Here is a 26013-nt window from a genome sequence, read left to right on the forward strand (position 1 = left end):
ATTTCAGAAAAAGACTGTGGCACATAAAAAGTAAATGCAGTTATTTATAATGGAATAGGAACGTATGTTATGCTTCTATTGCAGGGCTGGCAAGAGGCATAAGTCTGAAAAGTAACCAAGGTAGAACAGTCTCATCTACATTCAAAAATGTAGCAGCTAGTGTAGATGCAGTTGACAGAGTGCTCAGGACACACCGGTATACAAAGCGGGGTGGCAGAAATGATCCACAGAACTACCGTCCAATATCTTAGACATCCATTAGTTGTAGAATCTGAGAGTATAGTCCTGTTCTGAGCTCAGACGGAATGAAGTATCTACAACCAAATGACCTCCTTCGTGCAAACCATTTGCATTCCGACAACATCGGTCATGTGAAACTCAGATCGTGCTTTTGTCAATGACATCCTGAAAACCATGGATCAAAGCAGTCAGGTAGATGCAGTTTTTCCCGATTTCCGAAAATTATTTGACTCAGTACCATATCTACGGTTATTATCGTATGGAGCATCAAGCGAAGTTTGCGACTGGACTGAGATTATTTACGTAGGGAGGACGCAGCATGTTATCTTGGATGGGGAGACATTGACAGTTGTAGAAGTAAATTCGGGTGTGATCCAGGGAAGTGTGTTGGGACCTTCGCTGTTCATGTTGTTTATTAATGACCTACAGACGATAGTAATCCAGACTTTGCACGGATGATGTATCTGTAATGAAGTACTGTCTGACGAAAGCTACACAAAAATTCAGTTCCATCTTGGTAAAATTTGGAAGTGGTGGAAAGGTTGGCAACTTGCTTGAAATGCTCAAAAACTGCAAAACTGTGTCTTCACAAAACGAAAAAATGTAGTATCGTATGACTACAATACCTAAGAATCACAGTTAGAACCGGACAACTGATTCAAATACCTGGATGTAACACTTGTAGGGATATGAAGTGGAACGATCATATAGGCTCATTTAAGCAGGTAGCAAACTTTGGTTTATTTGAAGAATATTAACGAAATGGAATTAGTCTACAAAGGAAACTGCTTACGAAACACTAGTGCGACCCATTCCAGGATATTGCTCAAGTGTTTGGGACCCGTACCCAATAGGACCAACTGGGGATAATAATCGTTACAGAGAAAGGCAGCACAAATGGTCACAGTTTGTTTGACCCACGGATAATGTCACGTAAGTGCTGAAAGAACTGAACTGGCATATTCTTGAAGGCAGATGCAAACTTTTCCTTGAAAGTCTACTTAGAAAGTTCCTAGAACCAACTTTAAGTGATTAATCTAGAAATATACTTCAACCTTCTATGCATCGCTCCCATAGAATTCGTGAAGACAATATTATACTAACGGCAGCGCGCACAGAGATGTTTAATCAGTCACTCTTTCCGCGCACCATACGTGTGTAGACTGGGAAGAAGTATCCTCTGCCTCTGCCACGTCACAGAGGTTTGCAGAGTATGACTGAAGATATACATGCATACCTTGAAGCGCAAGTCACCAACAGGCGCCTTAGCGTAGCGTATTCCACGGAAGGCTGAGAAGTTTTTGCCATCGAGCGTCGTCAGCGTCGAACCCAGAACTCGGCCCAGCGGTGTGGAGGCGATCGGCCGATTGCCGCACGCCGCCAGACAAGTCAGAGGTGCTAACATCACAATGACTAGCGGCTGCCACGAGGCGGACAATGCGGTTCTGTGATGCGCCATAGCAAGTCTGCAACATCCGGTACTGGCGTTTGGTTTTAAGTAGTGGAGGGCGACCTTGCCAGGGGACTTCCCGTCTTCTTCCTATCACTTGCCTGTGTCCCGCCCACTGTCACACTACACGAAAAAGTTCGTGACTAATGAGCAGACGGAGGATATAGGTCTAACCTTTGTAAAAGTCATTTATGACGTTGTCTGTATCACAACTACTCCCTTGTCACCATGTGCAACAAGCACTGCTGATAAACGGTTGTCTTTCGTAAATATACAGTTTGAGCTTACCTTTATCACACATATGGTGTCTGGAACGCGTAAAACAATAAGAAAACAGATTCCTAGAAGTAATCACTTTGCATTACTACCTCTTATCTTTGCTGGCTATTAAACAAATGTACTCATGATTACACACACATACGCACATACACCTGTCCAGAGGAAAAGGCGGAATGAGACAGAGAAGTGTACTACCTGTTTGCCTGTCTGTGAATGATGTAGACTCATTCGTTACAGTGCAGGTTCAGCAAACCTGAGCCTTTTGCCCTATCATTTCACCTTATTTCATCTTCAATGATTTTCTCGACGAGCGACCCATTCATTTCATTTCATTTAGCTGACATAATATACGACAGACCTTCAAAAGGTAAGTTACACGTTATCATACCACGTCAAGTAACTTTTATTGAATGCTCCATCACAGTTCAAACTGATACGTAAACATGACACTGTGGTTAAACAGTCAGCAAGTCTCCATAAATGACTGTCGCAGCATTCTACCAGTCGTTCAGTTCCTCGACGATAGAAAACTGCTTCTTCGTCATCAAGCTATTCGATAACCGCTATGTGAACGTCCTCATAGATGGCAAAGCTCTTCCACCCCCCACCCCCACTCCCCCCCCCCCTTCCTTTGCCTGTCGAAAAGATGGAAACAGCATGGTGCAAGATATGGGCTGTATGGCGGACGCTTCCAGACATCTCATCGGAAACACTGATGCAAAGCTTGAAAGCTTGCATTGAGCGCGCGGTGCATGGCGTTGCATTGTTGTGCAAAATATTTTCCACTCCTCTTGCTCTTTACGGCGTTGCTCAGCGATCTCAGTGTTGCACAGCACGAATCGTCATTAACGGCTGTACCCTTTGCTATAAATTCTTACAGTGCAGGTTCAGCAAACCTGAACGGTTTGTCCTGATATCATTTCACCTCATTTCATCTGCAATCATTTTCTCGACGACCGACCCATTCATTTCATTTCATGTAGCTGATATAGTATACGAGAGACCTTCAAAATTTAAGTTACACGTTATCATACCAGGTCAAGTAACTTTTATTGAATGTTGAATTACAGTTCAAAGGGATATGTACACATGACACTATGATTCAACAGTCAACAAGTCTCTATAAATGACGATCGCAGCATTCTACCAATCGTTCATTTCCTCAACAATAGAAAAGTGCTTCTTGGTCACCAAGCTATTCGATAACCGCTATGTGAACGTCCTCTTCTCTTAGATGGCAAATCTCTTCCACCCCCCCCTCCCCATCCCCCTCCCCTTTTCCTTCAGCCTTTCGAAAAGATGGAAACAGCATGGTGCAAGATATGTGCTGTGCGGCGGACGCTTCTAAACATCTCATCGGAAACATTGAAGCAAAATTGAAAGCTTGCACTGTGCGCGCGGTGCGAGGTGTTGCATTGTTGTGCAAAATACACTCCTGGAAATTGAAATAAGAACACCGTGAATTCATTGTCCCAGGAAGGGGAAACTTTATTGACACATTCCTGGGGTCAGATACATCACATGATCACACTGACAGAACCACAGGCACATAGACACAGGCAACAGAGCATGCACAATGTCGGCACTAGTACAGTGTATATCCACCTTTCGCAGCAATGCAGGCTGCTATTCTCCCATGGAGACGATCGTAGAGATGCTGGATGTAGTCCTGTGGAACGGCTTGCCATGCCATTTACACCTGGCGCCTCAGTTGGACCAGCGTTCGTGCTGGACGTGCAGACCGCGTGAGACGACGCTTCATCCAGTCCCAAACATGCTCAATGGGGGACAGATCCGGAGATCTTGCTGGCCAGGGTAGTTGACTTACACCTTCTAGAGCACGTTGGGTGGCACGGGATACATGCGGACGTGCATTGTCCTGTTGGAACAGCAAGTTCCCTTGCCGGTCTAGGAATGGTAGAACGATGGGTTCGATGACGGTTTGGATGTACCGTGCACTATTCAGTGTCCCCTCGACGATCACCAGTGGTGTACGGCCAGTGTAGGAGATCGCTCCCCACACCATGATGCCGGGTGTTGGCCCTGTGTGCCTCGGTCGTATGCAGTCCTGACTGTGGTGCTCACCTGCACGGCGCCAAACACGCATACGACCATCATTGGCACCAAGGCAGAAGCGACTCTCATCGCTGAAGACGACACGTCTCCATTCGTCCCTCCATTCACGCCTGTCGCGACACCACTGGAGGCGGGCTGCACGATGTTGGGGCGTGAGCGGAAGACGGCCTAACGGTGTGCGGGACCGTAGCCCAGCTTCATGGAGACGGTTGCGAATGGTCCTCGCCGATACCCCAGGAGCAACAGTGTCCCTAATTTGCTGGGAAGTGGCGGTGCGGTCCCCTACGGCACTGCGTAGGATCCTACGGTCTTGGCGTGCACCCGTGCGTCGCTGCCGTCCGGTCCCAGGTCGACGGGCACGTGCACCTTCCGCTGACCACTGGCGACAACATCGATGTACTGTGGAGACCTCACGCCCCACGTGTTGAGCAATTCGGCGGTACGTCCACCCGGCCTCCCGCATGCCCACTATACGCCCTCGCTCAAAGTCCGTCAACTGCACATACGGTTCACGTCCACGCTGTCGCGGCATGCTACCAGTGTTAAAGACTGCGATGGAGCTCCGTATGCCACGGCAAACTGGCTGACACTGACGGCGGCGGTGCACAAATGCTGCGCAGCTAGCGCCATTCGACGGCCAACACCGCGGTTCCTGGTGTGTCCGCTGTGCCGTGCGTGTGATCATTGCTTGTACAGCCCTCTCGCAGTGTCCGGAGCAAGTATGGTGGGTCTGACACACCGGTGTCAATGTGTTCTTTTTTCGATTTCCAGGAGTGTATTTTCCACGCCTCTTGCTCTTTACGGCGTTGCTCAGCGATGTCAGTGTTGCACGGTACGAATCGTCATTTACGGCTGTACCCTTTGCTATAACCTCTGTGTACACAAATCCTTCTCAGTGAAGAAACTATGGCCACGACCTTCCCTGCTGATGGTGCGACTTCGCATTTCTTCCGCGAAGACGCTCTCTTGCAACTGTTAAATACCAGTGGATCCATGTCTCGTCGCCCTTAATGAAACGACTGAGGAAATCATTTACATCGACGGTGTGACTGACGCTCAAGGAAGTCCACAGACGCCACATCCGTGTCCAGATGACAGTGATTACGGAATAAGGCATAAGCACGATTTTTCCTGCAATGATCTCGCACGATGGAATGGGCACTGTCTATTGGCATGCACATCTGCGGAGCAATTCCTGCGACGGTCCATCTTTGATTGCTGCAGTTCAGTTCCTTGACTGCTTATACAACACTATTATTCAATCAGTCATCTAAATTTAAAAAAAAAAAATATTGCCGCAACATAACTGTGACATGAAAGACTATGTGAAAAATGTGATATACGTGATGTTAGTGTTGTTTGCTAGTGTATATTTGTAACTTATGTAAAAAATATGTGAAATGTATAATTTAGTGAATAATACGAGGGTTGTAACTTAAATAGTGGCAACTATTTATTCACAACCGATACAAAAGGGTTACACGTTTGCACCCGTTACTGTCCTTCAAAGTAGTCACCAGCGTTGTGTGGAAGGCGTAGTACCAGCACCCCCTGTAAAAGAAAGCCTGTCTACGTAGTGCGTGACGTCACAAGATGGCTACACACATAGTCCTTTCTTCAACAGTTTCACGGAACAGTGCTTGTGAATAGTCGTTCGACGAGTTTCGCGTCAGTTTACTATTATAGTGAATGGTGTTCCTGCGTTAGTGTACGTGATTTGGTTGTTTAGTTTCTGTGCACTAAACTGGTGATCTGTTTTTCTTGCCTGTGAAAATTTCGTTGCCTGCAAAATGCCGTATCGTTGTTGTGTGCCGAATTGTAGAGGAAATTACGGCGGTGGACCAAAAGTAACCGTGTTTAAATTTCCGGAGGATGAAGCAATGAGAAAGAAATGGTTGTCAAGTATTCGCAGAGATAACTTCACTCCTTCTTCAAGTTCAAGAGTAAGTATTTGTTTTGTTTATTTCTTAAAAGAGGTTAAGTGTGCTAACAAAGAATAGGCACGTATGCAGTAAGGAAGGTCAGCGACATTTTGACTAATATATCAGATCTTAACTGAATAAGTGCCGAAGAAAACAGCGTTTCGTTTTCTTGCCCTGGCAAGTCTACAGTTTAGCTGGTATAGGTTATATGAATTCTGTATTCTGCAAGTTCAACCAGTATAGCCTAAGCACAGTCATACTTACGTAGTTAAATATCTCAGTATATCTTTATACTTACTGTTTATGCTGCCTGTTGTTAGGAATAAAAGTCGGTTTATAATTAAGTACGTGCACTTAAGATACAGACGATTTTCGATGTATTCTGCTTCTGTATTTGTGTTTCTTTTTGCTGTAAAAGTCTTTAGGAAGTTGCCTGTTCAAAAACAAGTAATGTGGTGTACCCAGAAATTGAAAATGAAGTAAAAACAGTGTCTCAGTCGCTTGTTTTTAATAAATTATTGGTGGGAATTTGAAGTCATTGCAAGGAATGTTACTATTAGGGAATATAGTAGGCTTTAGACTTAACAGTGAACCATAGACAGGAAAAATGAATGAGTACATGAATGGATTAACAGGCCATCACAAAATGCAAAGGGAGAAACTGTGAAAACATATAAAAAATACTTGTGGATTTTACAAATTCTTACTTTCTGGGTCTGGAATTTCAGATACATGCCAGTGGCCTACACAGCTGTCTTATAGATACACAGCTAAAGTACTTGAAAGCAATTGTGTGCTCATGTTTAGCCTAATAGGTAGCACATAAGTGGCAATGTATTAGTTCATCATACTGTCAGTTTTTATGTAAGTTATGAACTGATATCAAAAGCAAAACAGTGTCTATCTGATAAAAAGCACTACATTTAAGTATTCCATAGTTCTAAAGGTTACACAGTGTTGACAATTACTTTGTATTATTCTGTTACTGTGTCACAGTTGCTTCTTGGATTACACCTGTGTGAGTTTGGTGTCATCATGCTTTCTTGTGTCTGAGGTGTGTGTGTGGGGTGGGGGTGGGGGGTGGGGGGGAATAGAGCAAGACATTAAGCAAAAATCCCACCCCTCTTGTAAATATGAGCTTCAAGGCTAACTTATAAAGAAAATTGTCACTGTTATTGAATTATGCTACAAACATTAGTCAATGTTTGTAATTTTTGATGGGGAAAGTACTTTCTTCATTTCACCATCTCTTTAAGAGCTTGTTGCCATGACATGTAACTGCATGTGTTTAGATATTGTAATGTTATTGTTTTATAGAGTTACTATGCCATGGCCACATTTATCACTTGAGCATTCTTCTGCATTTTAGTTGGGAGTCTATTTGTATTTTAGAACTAGAAACTAACTTTATATTCATAAATTGTTTTCACACTATTAATATTGTCATCACATTCAGTTGTAAGCACCTTTTTCATTTTTTATTCATTTTTAATTACAGGTATGTCATGTTCACTTCCACAAGGATGATGTTATTTGGGAAACACAAATTGTGGATGAAAGGACTGGTCAGTTATTAAGAGCCCCCCTTCTCAAACCACGCTTGAGACCAGATGCAGTTCCATCACTACTCCCAAACTGTCCTTCCTACCTTTCAAAGGAAGAAAGTAGACGTGAAGGGCCAGAGGAGAAAAAGGAAAGGCTTGAAAATGAGCAGTTAGCTGCAGCATTACAATATAGTTTAGCATCACAGGAGGACTATGAAAACACTTTCAGCTTCAGTTCTTTAGAAGAGTTGATGTTGCGTACGAAGGAAGTGGATTTGCCCAACGAGTGGAGTGTGATCGAAAAACACAGTGATTTTGTTTGTTTTTTAAAGATAATAAGAAATCCAGCACCATTAATCAGACATTCTGTCGTTATAGATAGTAATTTAAATGTTTCATTGTTTAAGAAATGATGTACAAATTAAGACATTAGGAAAAAGATCTTTTCCTGTAATTGTAACCAATATCCATGAAATTGTCAGTGTACTGCAGGAGTTTTCAGACACAGATTGTGGGCACTCAGAAACTTCTATAGATAGTATTGTAGAGATAGTGAAAGACAGTCTAGGAGTGCTGAAAGACAGTTTACAGGAGAGTGAAAAGGAGATGGTAGACTTTATATATGAACAAGTTAGTCTCATAAATGTAAAGAAATTTAATCATAGGTTTAGTTCTACATTTATGATACTGTGTTGTTTGCTATTTTCAATTTCATCTCATGCTTACAATTTTTTACGTAGCAGCTCATTAATTAAAATGCCACATCCAAGCACTCTGCGTAGGATCTGCAGCAAATTTAATGTGAATCCATCTCACGAAAGGCTTGGGGGAAGTAATTTCCTGTCCTATGCAAGACAGAAATTTCAATACTTGAACAGCGATGATGTCAATGTTGTTTTGAGTGTAGATGAAATTCATCTAAATTCTTATTTGGAATATAAAGGAGGTAGTGTTTTGGGCATGTCATATAACTCTGAATGTGCTGCAAATTCAGCATTTGTATTTATGTTGCAGAGTGTCAAGTCTTTGTACAGGGATGTTGTTCACATTTTACCGGTGAAAACCATTTCATCTAATGCATTATACGATGTGCTACTGGCCATAATAAATGGCCTTGAACTAATAGGCTATAGGGTTTTTTGTGTGGTAACTGACAACAACAAAATCAATAGCAAAACCATGTCAATGTTTTCTCTGGATAAAGCTGTTAATATAGTTTTTAAACATCCATCTGATCCTAATCGCCCACTTTTCTTTTTAATTGATGCCATACACATTGTTAAATGCATAAGAAATGTGTGGCTGAACCAAAAAAATGATGGTAAAGATATGTTTTATCCTCAGTTTCCAGTTAGAAAAGAAGTGGAAGAAAATAAGTTTTCTGTAGCTTCTTTTAAAACACTGAAACAGATTTATGACATAGATTCCAGTTCTTTAGTAAAATATTGTCACACATTGTCTCTCAAATCACTTTGCCCTACATCATTAGAAAAACAGAGCATGAAATTAGTGCTGCAGATATTCAATCGACATGTGTCAGAGGGCCTTGAGGTAGCTAGTGATAAATTTGATTTGAGACATGCACCATCAACAGCAGAATACATTCGAATAATAACAAAATGGTTTGATGTCATGAATGTGAAATCAGTGTTTAAAGGGAAACACAAACAGAATCCTTATATGGATCCGTTGACAACTGATAGCGTTTCTATGCAATTTTTGCTAGATTTTCTAGACTGGCTTGATGTGTGGAAAGCAAAAGGTTTGTCAAGTGGGTTTCTCACAAAAGAAACATTTTTTGCTATTCAGCATACAACATATGCCGTTGTAGAGATTGCTCGATACTGTACTGAAGAGCTAGGTATGAGCTATTTACTGACAGCCAAGCTACAAACAGATGTGCTTGAGCGGCGTTTTGGAAAGTATAGACAGCTTGCAGGTTCCCAATACAATGTTTCAGTGACACAAGTCTATGAAGCAGAAAAGAAGCTTCGAATTCAAAGTGTAATGCCTTTAGTTTTATGTTCTCCTTCCTATGGCAATATCACAGTAGGGGCCATAAAAAATTTTATGTTTTCTGAAGTTGAAGAAACAGACACATTAGACATAGAAGTCAGTGTAACTCAAGACGATGTTCTTTCAGTGAAAGATATTGCAACGTCTTTAACTTTCATTGCAGGCTACTGTGCTCATGCAGTGATTAAGAAGCTGAAATGTGAGAGTTGCCTTAATGAAATTGTGATTGAAAAGGAGTTGCCAATAAACGAACATTTTAGTTTGATACAGAGACTTGATCATGGAGGACTAAAATACCCATCAGACACTATTTTAAATATGATTGTCTACACTTATATTGTCATCAGCAAACTTCTCAAAGAACATGAAAGAGATTTTCTTGCCTGTACGAATCAACGTGCTATTGCCTGTGCAGTAGCACTTGCTACTCTTCACGAAAATGACTTTTTATTATTTGATGGGGTATACTGCAATGGACATTCATCCCAGGCAATAATGAAAAGTGTTGTTTGGGTTGGTGTCAATATATTTTTAAACAACTACTGTAAAAAGGTTAATGGAAAAAAAATTTCAAAAAACACTCAGCGAAAACTGCAAACTCTTACAACATAACTTTGAAATCTTTATCTTAGATTCTTTTTAAATCATTAATACAAAACCTGTCATCAGTAATATTGCCACATCAACAAATGCCTCTTAAGCTGAACTAGTCAGGTTAATCTGAAACTAGTCAAACTTACCAAATTGTAACTTATGGCTGAGAGTTTGTATAAATATTTTAATATACAGCTGCTAACAGCTATCAACACTAATAGCCTAACGTGAAATTTTTATCTAAGAAATTAATCTTTAATATAAAGAATCTTACACTAATTTTTTCTCAGTTGAAGTTGGGTGGTGAATGATACATACAGGAGGGAGGGGAGGGGGTGTGGCAGGCAGAGAGGACCAATAGTAATCTTTTTATAGTATGTGAAACCTAAAAATCAATTCGCTTGCTTTTGCGAGTATGACTTAAACCACTTCTTTGCTGCATGCCTTATTCATAGTATTTCTAATTTGTGTAATAAAGTTATGTGGCCCAACATGGCACATGCCTTTGACAATGACAAGACAATGCCATTTTGATCACCTTCCTTTATTATTTTGAGAAAAACTTACACAAACTGTGCTATAGCAGACTCCACTTTTTTTGCAAACAAGGTTACTTTGTTTTGGTGATAAATGGGAGACAAGAGCAAAATTGCTCTATAGTTCTCTACATTCTCTGCAACACTTTTCTTTGTATACTGAAGTTATTACTTTAGCTTGTGATACATGTGAGAAATCTGCCAATTTGTAATGATTCATTAATTGTTACTGTTGAAAAAGCTACTATAGTATTTATGGTTCAAAATGGTGCAAATGGCTCTGAGCACTATGGGACTCAACTGCTGAGGTCATTAGTCCCCTAGAACTTAGAACTAGTTAAACCTAACTAACCTAAGGACATCACAAACATCCATGCCCGAGGCAGGATTCGAACCTGCGACCGTAGCGGTCTTGCGGTTCCAGACTGCAGCGCCTTTAACCGCACGGCCACTTCGGCCGGCTAGTATTTATGGATTCTTTAGGTAGACAAATTTCGATTTCACGTAGTGTTTGTGGTGTTCCTCTGTCTTCTACAACTGCCACTGTTATGAGTGCAGATGTGCATGCTGTGACAATTGCCTCTCTTTTTCTCAGTTTACTACTTTCTCTGCAGCTGTTATAACTGTTGTTTTCTCAACATTTTCTTATGTAGATCATGTTTGCATATATTTTACTACTAATACAAATGGAGAAGCCGTTAGGGGAGGGCTTTGCAGTACTTTCATGGCCTTCTTTGTGTATAATGATTGGCAGGTCTCCTCATCTAATAGTAATGTAATTGTGGAACAGCTCTCACTTCTGTTACAAGCACTATTGAGTGCCACTAATTCTCAGGTTGACTAATTACTGAGCATTTTAAATAGATGCTTGCTCTGTGCCATAAAGTGCCTTCTTGTTAGCTCATCTTTGCTGAGGTGGACTCTCAGGTATGCCCTTCTGTTGGCTTTTTGAATATATTTGTTTATAAAAGAATATTAAAAAAGCTTAAGCCTGTCACAATTGCTTTTCACTCACCTAATCTAATTAATGTAACCAGATCATATTCCAACACCACTTGACACATTTTTGCCACATAACATACACTTACAGTTGGTAATTACTTGCAATTTACAGGGTGACCTAATATAATGTCTATATGCATCGCCATTTTTCTACTACAGTGCTTTCATATGCATTCTTCCTACACAAAACTTTATGGTGCAGTGTTTTATTTGCATTCTTTTAGCGTCCCACTTAAAGACCTTCCATTACTACCCTGGAGATTATAAAATAGCAATTTAATCATTAATGTTGTTCAAAATTTATCATTATTATTCCTAAAATTATGAAACTTAAGTCTCAAGAATGTGGTTATTGTTAATGTTTGGCCTTGGTGTCCATAAGTCTTAATTATTTTGTCACTACATAGTATTCATGCTGTACATTTATAATTTTCTATTGTGAACCACTATAATCTAAAATTTTTCTCATTCCATGTGTTAGTGATTATTGACAAGAGTGTATGGAAGATGAACAAAAGAAATAAATAAATTCATTCATACACAGAATTTTTTTACTTAATTTGCATTCATTCATATCAGCATGGTCAGTAGATGAAACTTGTTTTCCACTTTTAAACAATTACCAGTATATATATTTTGGAATGATGATCTGTTAAAGTATTGCAACTAAATAGAGCTGAACCACCACCCCCACCCCTTTCCCCAAACTTACAGAAGGATGAAGTATCTAAGCCACTGGTGAGTGCAGCCCAAATGTGATGCCAAATGAAGGTAAGTGTTCATTTTTCACAATTATTTCATCACAGGTCACATCACGTCATAAAACTTCTCAACAGATGAAATGAAAGTTTACTTTGTAGTTGAAATTTATTTATGTGCAATTCATGCAAACTGTTTGTTTCAAAGTATATACTTCTTAGTACAGAAACATTCTTTCTTCAAAGGTATTCAGTTTAGAGCAGCGAAATTCTAACCTGGTAATCTGTATTTTGAGACCTCTTGTAATTTCAATACACAATGGAAATTTAGTTAACTTACTGGGAAAAGAGAATTCATTGAAATTTGTATTGGCATACCAAAACTTTATGGCAATACCATTACATACTCATCTCAGGTCAGTGAGATTTTCTTAATGGAAAGAAACTTTCTTAGGGAAAGGTGCACAAACTGAGAAGAGATATCATATCATTCATTAGAACTGCATTTCACTTAAAAAATATTAACAGGAGAAATTTCTTTAAATTTTAAAAAAAAGCATGAATACAAGGTTGCTGAAATGGTGGACTAAAACATATGTAGAACATGTCTTTCAGGGCAGTGTTAGTTTTTGAAACGACTCATACTATTGCTTATTACCAGTGCCTCTCTATAGGGGGTGTTATAATTCGAACACTATTTGCCCAATTTTCGTGTTTCTTTTTTTAATTAACAGGTATATCATCCAATCAGGTTTTAAAATGGATTTTGCTACATAAGGAATAAACAGCGGCAATAACAGTGTCCGTAAAATGTTAGCTGCCAGTGTGCTACTTTGCAAAGTGCCGTCCACATTATTAGACCTGCGTCAAAGTGATGCAATATTTAACTTAAAAAACAGAACAAAACCCCTAAAAGAAAGTCCGCGAGAGCATACGAGAATCTTTCGCGGATGGCTTTCAATCAAAATTTTTGTCATTAAAAATCGTCTTACACAGGATCTGCAAAACGGAAGAATGGTGAATGGTGGTCAGCCATAAAAGATAAATGTATACCGTTGCAGACGTTTAGATTGGCCCTTTCGAGATTTACAATTTATACTACAGCACTTACAGTTTAGGAATGGTATTGGGAAAGAGCACACTGGTGGAAAACACTTGCACTTTGTGTAGCTGACGATCTTTGAACGGCTAACCAGACTGCCATCAAACAAGTCGTGACAATCCCCATTAAAGCACCTTTAAAATAAACTACAATGAAATGGGTCCATTCATTTGGGAGTTTTGATGCCTCAGATAATGAAAGTTATTACAGCCACTTTTTACGTCGGGGCTAAAAGGTATGCAGAAATAAGTTACAGACAAAAGAACTGGGTCATTTGAGAAAGGAAATCTTGTAATTCATGATAGAGGTATGTCAGATTTCTTTACGAATTTTCCTCGTACGGTTCCCGTAACAGTCTATTGCTGTGGCCAAACTGACTGCGAGCACCGGCACCAGACTACGTGCGTGACGTCACTGAGCGGGCGCGCAGGCTTTCCTCTATAGGAGGTGCTGGTAGTACACAATTAGCACAGCCTGTTCTGTTGATGGTGCGAATGGAGCGGTCTACTGCCCGTCGAATTTCTGGAACAGTTCTAAAGAAAATGCCACGAAGTGGTTCCTTCAATTTCGGAATCAAATCAAAGCCACAAGGTCTTAAGTCTGCGGAGTACGGTGGATGGTACAGTACTTCCCAGTCCCATCGACCGAACAGAGCAGCCACAGCTTGTGCTGTATGCGCCCGTGCATTGTCGTCCAAAATGATGGGTGGGTTGCGCAGAGTGTCGCCGCTTCTTTCGCAAAGCTGGTTGCAGGTGATGCTCCAAAAACGAACAGTAAATTAACGGTCTACCGTGGAGAAACGTAATGCGTTAGGATAACACCATCACAGTCCTACACGAGAATCACCATAACTTTAGACCGCTCCATTCTCACCATCAACAGAACAGGCTCTGCTAACGGTATACTACGCCTTCCACATCGCTGGCAACAGGTTCTACCCAACGCTGATGACTGTTTTGAAGGACAGTAAGAAGTGTAAACACGGAACTCTTTTGTATCGGTTGTGAATAAATAGTTGCTACTATTTAAGTTCCAACTCTCGAATTTTGTCATGCATGAATGAACTGAAAATGTTCATGTATGTGATTTTATATATTTGTCCATGTTGTCATTTGCAAAAATGGTACATGCTTAGGGACAAAGTTTGGGATATGTGTTATGTAAAAGATGGAGTGCTTTTCTACTATATGGAAGTTACTGTGGGAAGCGTAAAAGGTGGTTTGGGGTTTTTTGCGCGCTTTCCTGTAGAGTGCGCGGGAACGAGAGGATACCGTCTGTAGGCATCAGTGAAAGAGGCAAAACTCGGACGGAGCAGGCGATACCTTGACTGGAAATTGTTGGACAGCAGCCTCGGATGACGACTTCTGAAGTATTACAGCTTTGGTACAAGTTGCTAGGCTATGTTGTGGACGTTAAAACGACGCCAAGAATAATAAATTAGTCCATACTTCGAGAAACTTGAATTCCGTACTATGGGTAGTGTAGCTGCCATTACTATCCGACACACCCAACGCCTGCAGCCAACTGGTTACAGACTGTAAAATAAGAATTTTAGAAGCTGTTGTTGTCGTGGCCTTCAGTCCTGAGACTGGTGTGATGCAGCTCTCCATGCTACTCTATCCTGTGCAAGCTTCTTCATCTCCCAGTACCTACTGCAGCCTATATCCTTCTGAATCTGCTTAGTGTATTCATCTCTTGGTCTCCCTCTACGATTTTTACCCTCCACGCTGCCCTCCAGTACTAAATTGGTGATCCCTTGATGCCTCAGAACATGTCCTACCAACCGATCCCTTCTTCTAGTCAAGTTGTGCCACAAACTCCTCCTCTCCCCAATTCTATTCAATACCTCCTCATTAGTTATGTAATCTACCTATCTAATCTACAGCATTCTTCTGTAGCGCCACATTTCGAAAGCTTCTATTCTCTTCTTGTCTAAACTATTTATCGTCCATGTTTCACTTCCATACATGGCTACACTCCATAAAAATACTTTCAGAAACGACTTCCTGACACTTAAATCAATACTCGATGTTAACAAATTTCTCTTCTTCAGAAACGCTTTCCTTGTCATTGCCAGTCTACATTTTATATCCTCTCTACTTCGACCATTATCAGTTATTTTGCTTCTGAAATAGCAAAACTCCTTTACTACTATAAGTGTCTCATTTCTTAATCTAATTCCCTCAGCATCACCCAACTTAATTCGACTACATTCCATTATCCTTGTTTCGCTTTTGTTGATGTTCATATTATACCCTCCTTTCAAGACACTGTCCATTCCGTTCAACTTCTCTTCCAAGTCCTTTGCTGTCTCTGACAGAATTACAATGTCATCGACGAACCTCAAAGTTTTTATTTCTTCTCCATGGATTTTAATACCTATTCCGAACTTTTCTTTTGTTTCCTTTACTGCTTGCTCAATATACAGATTGAATAACATCGGGGAGAGGCTACAACCCTGTCTCACTCCCTTCCCAACCATTGCTTCCCTTTCGTGTCCCTCGACTCTTATAACTGCCATCTGCTTTCTTTACAAACTGTAATTAGCCTCTCACTCCCTGTATTTTACCCCTGCCACGTTCAGGATTTGAAAGCGAGTATTCCAGTAAACATTGTCAAAAGCTTTCTCTAAGTCTACAAATGCTAGAAACGTAGGTTTGCCTTTCCTAAATCTTTCTTCTAAGATAAGTCGTAGGGTCAGTATTGCCTCACGTGTTCCAACATTTCTACGGAATCCAAACTGATCTTTCCCGAGGTCAGCTTCTGCCAGTTTTTCCATTCGTCTGCAAAGAATTCGCATTAGTATTTTGCAGCTGTGACTTATTAAACTGATAGTTCGGTAATTTTCACATCTGTCAACACCTGCTTCCTTTGGGATTAGAATTATTATATTCTTCTTGAAGTCTGAGGGAATTTCGCCTGTCTCATACATCTTGCTCACCAGATAGTAGAGTTTTGTCAGGACTGGCTCTCCCAAGTCTATCAGTAGTTCTAATGGAACGTTGTCTACTCCCAGGGCCTTGTTTCAACTCAGGTCTTTCAGTGCTCTGTCGAACTCTTCACGCAGTATCATATTTCCCATTTCATCTTCATCTACATCCTCTTCCATTTCCATAATATTGTCCTCAAGTACATCACCCTTGTATAGACCCTTTATATACTCCTTCCACCTTTCTGCTTTCCCTTCTTTCCTTAGAACTGGGTTTCCATCTGAGCTCTTGATATTCATGCAAGTGGTTCTCTTTTCTCCAAAGGTCTCTTTAATTTTCCTGTAGGCAGTATCTATCTTACCCCTCGTGAGATTACATCCTTACATTTGTCCTCTAGCCATCCCTGCTTAGCCATTTTGCACTTCCTGTCGATCTCATTTTTGAGACGTTTGTATTCCTTCTTGCCTGCTTCATTTACTGAATTTTTGTATTTCCTCCTTTCATCAATTAATTTCAGTATCTCTTCTGTTACCCATGGATTTCTATTAGCCCTCGTCTTTTTACCTACTTGATCCTCTGCTGCCTTCACTATTTCATCCCTCAAAGCTACCCATTCTTCTTCTACTGTATTTCTTTCCCCCATTCCTGTCAACTGTTCCCTTATGCTCTCCCTGAAACTCTGTACAACCTCTGGTTTAGTCAGCTTATCCAGGTCCCATCTCCTTAAATTCCCACCTTTTTGCAGTTTCTTCAGTTTTAATCTACAGTTCATAACCAATAGATTGTGGTCAGAGTCCACATCTGCCCCTGGAAATGTCTTACAATTTAAAACCCGGTTCCTAAATCTCTGTCTTACCGTTATATAATCTATCTGATACCTTTTAGTATCTCCAGGGTTCTTCCATATATACAACCTTCTTTCATGATTCTTGAACCAAGTGTTAGCTATGACTAAGCTATGCTCTGTGAAAAATTCTACCAGGCGGCTTCCTCTTTCATTTCTTAGCCCCAATCCATATTCACCTACTACGTTTCCTTCTCTTCGTTTCCCTACTGTCGAATTCCAGTCACCCATGACTACTAAATTTTCGTCTCCCTTCACCACTTGAATAATTTCTTTTATCTCATCATACATTTCATCAATTTCTTCATCATCTGCAGTGCTAGTTGGCATATAAACTTGTACTACTGTAGTAGGCATGGGCTTCGTGTCTATCTTGGCCACAATAATGCGTTCACTATGCTGTTTGTAGTAAAGCCTGCACTCCTATTTTCCTATTCATTATTAACGCTACTCCTGAATTACCCCTATTTGATTTTGTATTTATAACCCTGTATTCACCTGACCAAAAATCTTGTTCCTTCTGCCACCGAACTTCACTAATTCCCACTATATCTAACTTTAACCTGTCCATTTCCCTTTTTAAATTTTCTAACCTACCTGCCCTATTAAGGGATCTGACATTCCACGCTCCGATCCGTAGAACGCGTTTTCTTTCTCCTGGTAACGACGTCCTCTTAAGTAGTCCGTGAACCATTAATTCAAAATTGATTTTTCTTGAATTATTATTATTGCGTTAAACATAAAATTCGGTGCACCCTGTTATTTCATTCCTAATCATTCGCCTGTATATGGTCCTTTCCTGGTGTATGATTATTCCGAGTAAAACTGTTACAAAAACAATTGAAGTGCGTTATTCAGTATCTACAAGCACTAATTTTCATCTTTGAACAAATGTTTGAAAATAGTTGTTGTGAACTAACTTTTAAAGTGAAGGTAAAACTAATGTATGATTTACGTTCTAGAAGTGCTGAAGCGGAAGTTTGCTTAAGAACTGAAGTAGATGTTTTCAGACAAATTCTTACTCTCTTCCTGGCAATAAGTGAAGTGAAAGTGAATCAATAAGTCTTGAGTAAGATAAAGATAAAACTCTTTTAGTTATAAATGAGGTTCAGTAAAGTACAAAGAGTTATAAAAGAAAATTGCGTATGCAGATCAGTAACAATGAAGTAGGGTTGCATAAAATTACTGAATGACAGTACAGAGTGACCACACCCTACCTTTGGTTTTTGACAGACCCTTTGTTAAGAGAAAGATATAAACAAAGTCTCTTAATAAACACATGTATTACACTATTAGAGTATTTAATTCTTCAATTTGTTGATTATACAAAGTTGTAAACAAAGACGTCCCCCCTGGCCACTTTTTTAGCACATGGTGATGACTAGGAATTCATGGCCTTTCTAGATGAACACTATATATGCATGTGGGTGTAACAGCTAACCATATCCTGAAAAGTTACATTTGTTTTTGAAATTAAGTTAGGAAACAGTAGGAAAATCATTTCTTTGCCTAGATAGACTGGCGACCGTAAATCCATTAAACAAACCACTTAATGAACTTGATACAGAAAGGTGCTAGACTCAGTATTATTCCATTTTACTGTGTTTCTTTCCAACAGCTAGAAAACGCTTAGGAAAAGAACGGATAGTCTGATTTCCAGACTTCAAGGCAGACCAAAACTCTGTACCGGACCGAACCTAGAACTTCTGACTTTCGCGGTTAATTGCTCTATTGACTCAGGAAGTTTCAAAACAGCAGACACTCCGTTGCAGAGTGAAAATGAATTCTGATTAATTTTCATTTTTAGTTAATATTCTGTCCGTTGGGTAGAAGCGTTACTGGCTTACCGGCGACCCTTGATCACTGTATTAAATGCTGGTGTGGAAGGCGACATATCCGCAACCAACGCTCAACAGTACTTCCAAAACTTTCCCATTCGTTCTTTTGGAACGCTATCTCGTACATGTTACGCACTGGCATGGAAGCATCAGGAAGTGCAAGGAGAGTAACACTGTACTCCCCTTTCTCTGAATATAGTTCCTGTCTCCGACACCACCATTTAAGCAAAGTTATGGTCTATTGTTTTCGTTGAATCATTGAAGTCTGATAAAAAGTTATCTTACAGCTGCACAAGGCAGAGCTTTGTACATCATGGTGCAATGAGATAATCTAGGAACATGTTACTTGCGAAAGTGATGTTCAGATAGCAGGAACCATAATTCAGCATTCTGACAACCATCACTCAGCATTCTGACCTATTCTCACGACCACAATCTTATGATTCCCAATCTCCAATTATTGCAGTGTACTGTGGCTAAATAATGTGTTGGAAATTCAGTCTATGTTCGTGGAAAAAAACTGCTTTTGGTTGTCACAATGTATAGTTGTAAATTTCTATGATCATGCAAAGGCCTTTGATTGTGTAAACAACAAACGTCTAATAGACACATCTCCTTGCAAAAATGGAACCTTGCAAAAATACAGCCCTCACAACAAAAAGTAGATGGTTGTATACCCGACTGCCGGATAGGTTTAAAACTAAACTCACAATGGGATAATATAATATATTTTGGTCTTGACTTTCATAAATAACCTGACAATGACATTAAAGGATTGTTCTAATAATGTCATATTCGTTGATGGTCTGGTCATGTTCATCAAGGACGAAAAATACCGGACATGGTAAGAACCGTAGCATAATATACTAAATGAAATCCCAAGTATACACTTCTTACGAGTGTGAAAGCCCAAAATGTGTAGTTCAGTGCGAATTAAACAAATAAAAAGTCTAAATCAAAATAATGACCGGTTGCCATCATAACAGGGCAAAGTAAGATCCCCTAACATTTCTCAAGCGGTTTCAGGTACTGAAACGAAGTTTCCAACAAATGGCACAACACAAATGGGCTAATAATTTTATGCAGGGTGTTAGAAACAGTCTGAAAAGATTGTAAGGATGTTGTAGGGTAGATCGTACTCAGAAATAATTGTCAAGAAGAAAATTGATATGTTCCTACGTTTCCAATTAATTAGCATTGAAGCTAGCCATCCAGAGACGGTGTTTGCAAATGTGTTTTTCGTTCGGTTTCCTAAAAACGAACGAGAGAGAGATACAAAATTTGGACGTGGGACGGATCGAACCCTAGTCAAAGGTGAGCAATCTCGTGCGCACTATGAGAACAATTGATACTAATACAGTATCTGGCAGGCCGACTGAATCTGCGCACACAACGGCCTGACTGGCTAAGTTCAATGCTAATTAACTCGGAAACGGCGCAATCTTTTCTTAACATTTATTCCTCATCGCAATTTACCTTGCAACACACAAGCTATCCAGATTGTTCCTGACCACGCAGCTTTTTTAACTGGCAAGATATTAAAGCAACTACGTTCGTTTTGAATCGAATGAATTGCTTTGTTTTGTGTTTCAGTCGAAACCACATGGAGAGAGACTTTAGTGATATAACAGTTGCAGTCAAATTTTCGCTAAAATACGAGGGAGGTTTGAAAAGTTCTCGGAACGGAACAGAAAAAGGTACTTAGGCCTACATCACTGAAACTTTTTTTACATTTCAATGTAGTCTCCTTGCAGATTAATGCATCTGGTCCAACGATGTTCCAGTGCCTTGATCTCATCTCAGAAATGAGTTTCCTCCAGGCCTACATAATTGTTGTCAACTTCTGCTATCAATTCTTCGTTTGAGGTGAATCTTCGTCCACCAAGAAAAATTTTCAGTTTTGGGAAGAGATGGAAGTCTGACGAAGCCATATCAGGTGAATAACGCGAGTGTGGCAACAATTCATACCTTAGTTCGTGTAATTTTGCCATGGTGACGACACATGTGTGCGGGCGCGCATTGATCCAGCGTCAAGAGTCACAGCACCTATCTTGCAGATAGTTTATTCATTTCTAATTGTTCAGTTAAAATGTGATATACCCCTTCAGATAACACCTGGCAAGAGTGAGCAATTTCACGTACTTTCAATCGGCGATCCTCCATGGCCATTTTGTGCACTTTTGCAATGATTTCTGGAGTAGTGAAACATCTTGGCCGACCTCTGCGTGGATCATCATCTAAGCCCTCCTGACCAAATTTAAATTCATTTGTCCACTTGGCAACAGTTGAATATAAAGGAGCAGAGTCCCCCAGCGTATTCTGGAAATCGGAATGAATGTTCTTTGCTTTCATGCCTTTCTTTATGAAGTACTTAATCACTGCTCGAATCTCGATTTTTTTCCATCTTCGCAAATCACTACGCGGGAACAACAACAGAACCACATCACCGCCACAGCTCTCTTCCAAGAGCACTGACGTAGCATGTGTTTACAGGCAACAGTCCAATGTATATCATGTGAACAACTCGTTGCGCTAGCACTGACCTCTTGTGGTGATTCCGAGAACTTTTCAAACCACCTTCGTAGCTACATAATCTTCAAAATGCAAGTGACAAGACAAGCAGCAATTTCCTTTGCAAGGACTTTCGAATGTCGTTAAAGAAAAATATACGGTTATGAAGGAAACAATTGCTTCAGCTGTCGACAGATGAAAAAAGATCCAAATCTTTTACGCATTTGTACCTGTAGCACAGGCTTGGTTAATCTCTCATCTTGTCTGCCAGTGCAAATCATGTAACCAATGATGCCTTCAATATCTAGAAGTTTAGAAAGGAAATTTAGAGATGGGTGTAAAATATAAATATGACGTCAAACTATTAGATTTGCTTACTATTTACTCGTAATTGTAGTCACAAAAGTACTAAATTTTTCCCCAGTTCTTGAGTTCTAATGACGTTGAACTGGGTTTACCTCTACCAAAACTACTAGGGAGTCTGATACTTAAAGAGGGTGCATCTCGAGATGGTACATTGGGAAACACCTCCCAGATATTTGGTTGCAGAAAGGAAATCAAATGTCTCGGACCAACAGGCATCCATATTCTTGTACAACGTCCAGAGGTAATATGGACAAAGGAGAAATGGTATTATTTTTGTTTCTCGTGATCATGGAGGCAGAGTAAGTCATGCCACACGGACTCGCTGAGAAGCACATCATGATTCGTAAATGTTTTTGGCACTTCTAATGTACTTTCCTGCATGCTAACTAAGTTCACATGTGTCACAGGAGCTAACGTTAGGATCCTAGCACTCGGCTCCCCTGCTACCTGAGATCCCCCTTTAACAAATTCACACTAGTGGCGACGTCGCATATGTAACATAGCTCGACTTCTAAAACTAAATGGCGGTGGAAGCGTTTCCGATGGAGCTGGAAAAATGTTGATTTGGACCTGCATGTTGGTATGAGATTCAGTCCTGCAACGACACTGGTGTGCAAAACGTAAGAGCGAAAGTTCATACATGATGGCTCCCTGGACATTACACAAGTTGGTACATGGTTCTTAATAAGGTGTGTGATCAGCATGAGCGGTAATTCATGCTCTACAGGGTGCTCCAATGCTGGTCACAAAGTTGGTAAGGAGTTCTTGTAGTAGGGTGAACACGTCTCCACAGAGCATTCCACATGTCCTCGACGGGATTTAAGTCAGGGGAACGGACAGGTCAGTCCATTGGCCAATCCTCTCATTCCAGGAGCTCCTTGTCATCCATAAAAATTAATTCATGGTCGTGTGCACCACTAAAAAGAAGTACATGAAGAGGGAGTAACGTCACAATAACATTGACCGGTGAGTGTACTGTGTTCTAAGATTGGAGATCAGTACGACCATGCAGCATTATGCGTTTACACACCATAACACTGGAATCACCAAACCTTGTTTGACAATGTTCCTGGCTGCATTAATTGTTCCCATCTCTCACCAAATGAAGGTACATCCAGAATCACTACTCAGACTGAATATGCTCTCATTCGAGAAGAGTATGTCACCTGGTTCCTCATTGGTCCAGTCCCTGTGCTCTTGGTGCAATAGCAAACAGTGTTGCCGATGTCTGGATGTCTATAGATTACAATGTTCAGGTTGTCAGGCAAAAAAAAAAGAGATCACCGCCATGCAGTCACCGTGCTAGTGTGGAGCGAGAGATTGCGTGTTTTTCACTCCTGGTAAATGTGGTTGCAATTACACTCGCTGTTTGACATGGATCGCTTCTTGTCTATTGCACAATGTAGCAGTCTCCACATCTGCAGCTGAGTGGTCAGTGTAGCTGACTACCATTCAGGGGATCCGTGTTTGACACCCAGCTGGGTCAGAGATTCTGTCCAGTTACGGACTGGGTGATATGTTGTCTTCATCATCATTTAATCATCATCGACCCGCAAGTCGCCGAAGTGGCCTCAAATAAGAAGACTTGCACTAGGCGGCCGAACGCCAGAAAGGATCTCAACGCCAAAAATGAATGGTCAGTGTAGCTGACTGCCATTCAGGGAATCCATGTTCGACTCCCAGCTAGGTCAGAGATTCTGTCCAGTTAGGGACTGAGTGATATGTTGTCTTCATCATCATTTAATCATCATCTACCCACAAGTCGCCGAAGTGGCTTCAAATAAAAATACTTGCAGTAGGTGGTCAAACAACACCCATATAGGATCTCAACGGCAAAAATGCCATATGACAATTTCAGTGTAGCAGTAATCTGCTGACCGAGCGAGGTGGCGCAGTGGTTAAACACTGGACTCGCATTCGGGAGGACGACGGTTCAATCCCGCGTCCGCCCATCCTGATTTAGGTTTTCCGTGATTTCCCTAAATCGCTCCAGGCAAATCCCGGGATGGTTCCTTTCAAAGGGCACGGCCGACTTCCTTCCACGTCCTTCCCTAATCCGATGAAACCGATGACCTCGCTGTCTGGTCTCCTTCCCCAAAAACAACAACAACAAGTAATCTGCTGCTGTAGTTGACCGTGGTCGACCATCTCCTCTCCTTCAGGGTGCATTGCCTGTGGTTTGGAACACTCCCCATGCACAGAAAACGATGTCGTGAGCAATACCAAACTCCTGAGGCTACACTTTCACACTTCATCCTCCTTTCAGTTTCCCAAAGATTCTTCCCCAAATGAAGTCATTCACATGTTGTCTCCAGGCCATCTTGTAACGATGAAAACCACCTCAGTGCACTGTAACTGTGTGCTAATTGTCATACCCCGCCCTTTCCGGTTCCTTCATCTAATTCCCGTTGCGGGGCCAGCCCCACTTGGCGCTGTAGGCACACTGACCTTATCCCATGTGACGTCCAGCTTCCTGTGCACGACTAAGAATCTCTGGCAACGCACTCCCTCACTTTCATTTATTTCCACTGAGTAGTTAATATGTTATGTTACTTTATCTATGTCGTATTTAAGTTTTGAAGAGCACTGTATTATTGGGCAGGCCTCTTTAGGATTACTGCTACCTGCCCCAAATGAGGAAGGCCATAGCAGAAGTAGGATAAATACAGCAAGTTTCACTTTTAGGCTGACTAAGTGGTCGTTTCCAGTGAATCACTACACAAGAGACGACAGAAAAGATTAAAAGGGCAGCGGAAAGAAACAAACGTCGATCATTGGAATGTGAAATGTCAGAACTCTGCCAGACGTGAAAGACTGTAAGAGTGCGAGAGGAAACAGTTCTTGTCACTCATGAGCTGCCTAGGTTGAACATTCGATTCCTTGTGTAAATCCTATCCTCATTTAAAGTTTGTGTTTTGTCAAGAGGTAGGAGCTCATAGTTTGATCGCAACCGTCAGCGTAGATGCATCTAAACGAATAGTATTAGCTTGCATTGACTTCACACATTTGTTTGAAGTTTTCGTATCTTATACAGAAGCAATAATAAGGTTTACATGATCATGAATTGACTATTAAAATACGCGAGAATGTGGTTGCGATATGTAAAAGACATCAATGGCCAAATGCTGGACAATACAGAAATATATATATTTTTTTAATTTCCTCTAATTGATGTACACATTATCACTGAAAGTATACACAATATTTCACTTTGCCTTGTTTAGGAGTGGTATTGTAACAGTGTTGTTATATTCATTATACACTGACGGAATGGAAAGTGTTACAGCATCAAGCACAGTCCGATATTTCATCTTGCCTTAGCCGTAAGTGTTTTATTTTATGACTGCAATTTTGGCACAGTTCCATTTTGAAGTATAAGATTTTTTTGACATAGGTTGATGTTACAATCTATGTAATAAATCTTATGCTGGAAAACGGTAGTAAGCCGAAGTTGTAATTGTAAAATAAAACACTAACAGCTAAAGCAAGATGGCATCATTTTAAAAATGTGTGGAAGCTGTGGACCCACATTACAAGAACGAGTGCGATAATTATCACGCTTTGAAGAGATTTTCACGCGTAACAGGTATTACGTCTGTCATCAATATCAGTACGATTTGTGACCCCCACAGGTACAACTAACTCTTGTAGCGTTGTGGAAAGAAATCAATCGGCCGTGTTGAGGAATTTATTGCCGTTCCTGAAACACGTGCTGCATCAGTTCTTAAGATTGCCGACTGGAGCTTGATATGAAAGTATGCGCCTTCCCGTTGCATCCCAGATATGCTACATAGATGACAAATCTAAGGACCAAGTAGACTTTCTTTTATAGTCAAGGATCCACTCATTTCTCAAGGCTTTTGTGGTGTGAACTGCAGTGTGAGGCCTTGCAATATTCTGATGAAATACACAGACAGAAAAAAAAGTCGCAATACAAAAAAATTATTTATGTAGAGTAATAAAGTGTCTGGGATACATTTGCCTAGGTAACATATTTAAGTGGTTAACATTGCAAGATCACAGGTTAATGTAAGAGCGAGATAGGCCATTGAAAATGTGAAATGC

The 26013-nt window shown here is 40.6% G+C and overlaps 1 protein-coding gene across 3 annotated transcripts in view; it reads right to left on the minus strand.

Annotated features, from left to right (window-relative positions):
• The window catches only part of LOC126458075 (juvenile hormone esterase-like), a 179036-nt gene that overhangs the window by 86517 nt on the left and 66506 nt on the right, over positions 1-26013 (minus strand). Inside the window, exon 1 of one of the 3 annotated variants that reach the window (XM_050094891.1) lies at positions 1478-1694. The exons of the other annotated variants lie outside the window; for them this stretch is intronic. Within the exon in view, the coding sequence (XP_049950848.1) occupies positions 1478-1645 (168 nt within the window). The 5' untranslated portion in view covers positions 1646-1694. Of the gene's footprint in view, positions 1-1477; positions 1695-26013 lie in introns of those variants that run through there. 3 annotated transcript variants of the gene reach the window in all.

Source organism: Schistocerca serialis, chromosome 2 (genome assembly GCF_023864345.2).
Source record: "Schistocerca serialis cubense isolate TAMUIC-IGC-003099 chromosome 2, iqSchSeri2.2, whole genome shotgun sequence".
NCBI classification, from domain to species: Eukaryota; Metazoa; Arthropoda; class Insecta; order Orthoptera; family Acrididae; genus Schistocerca; species Schistocerca serialis.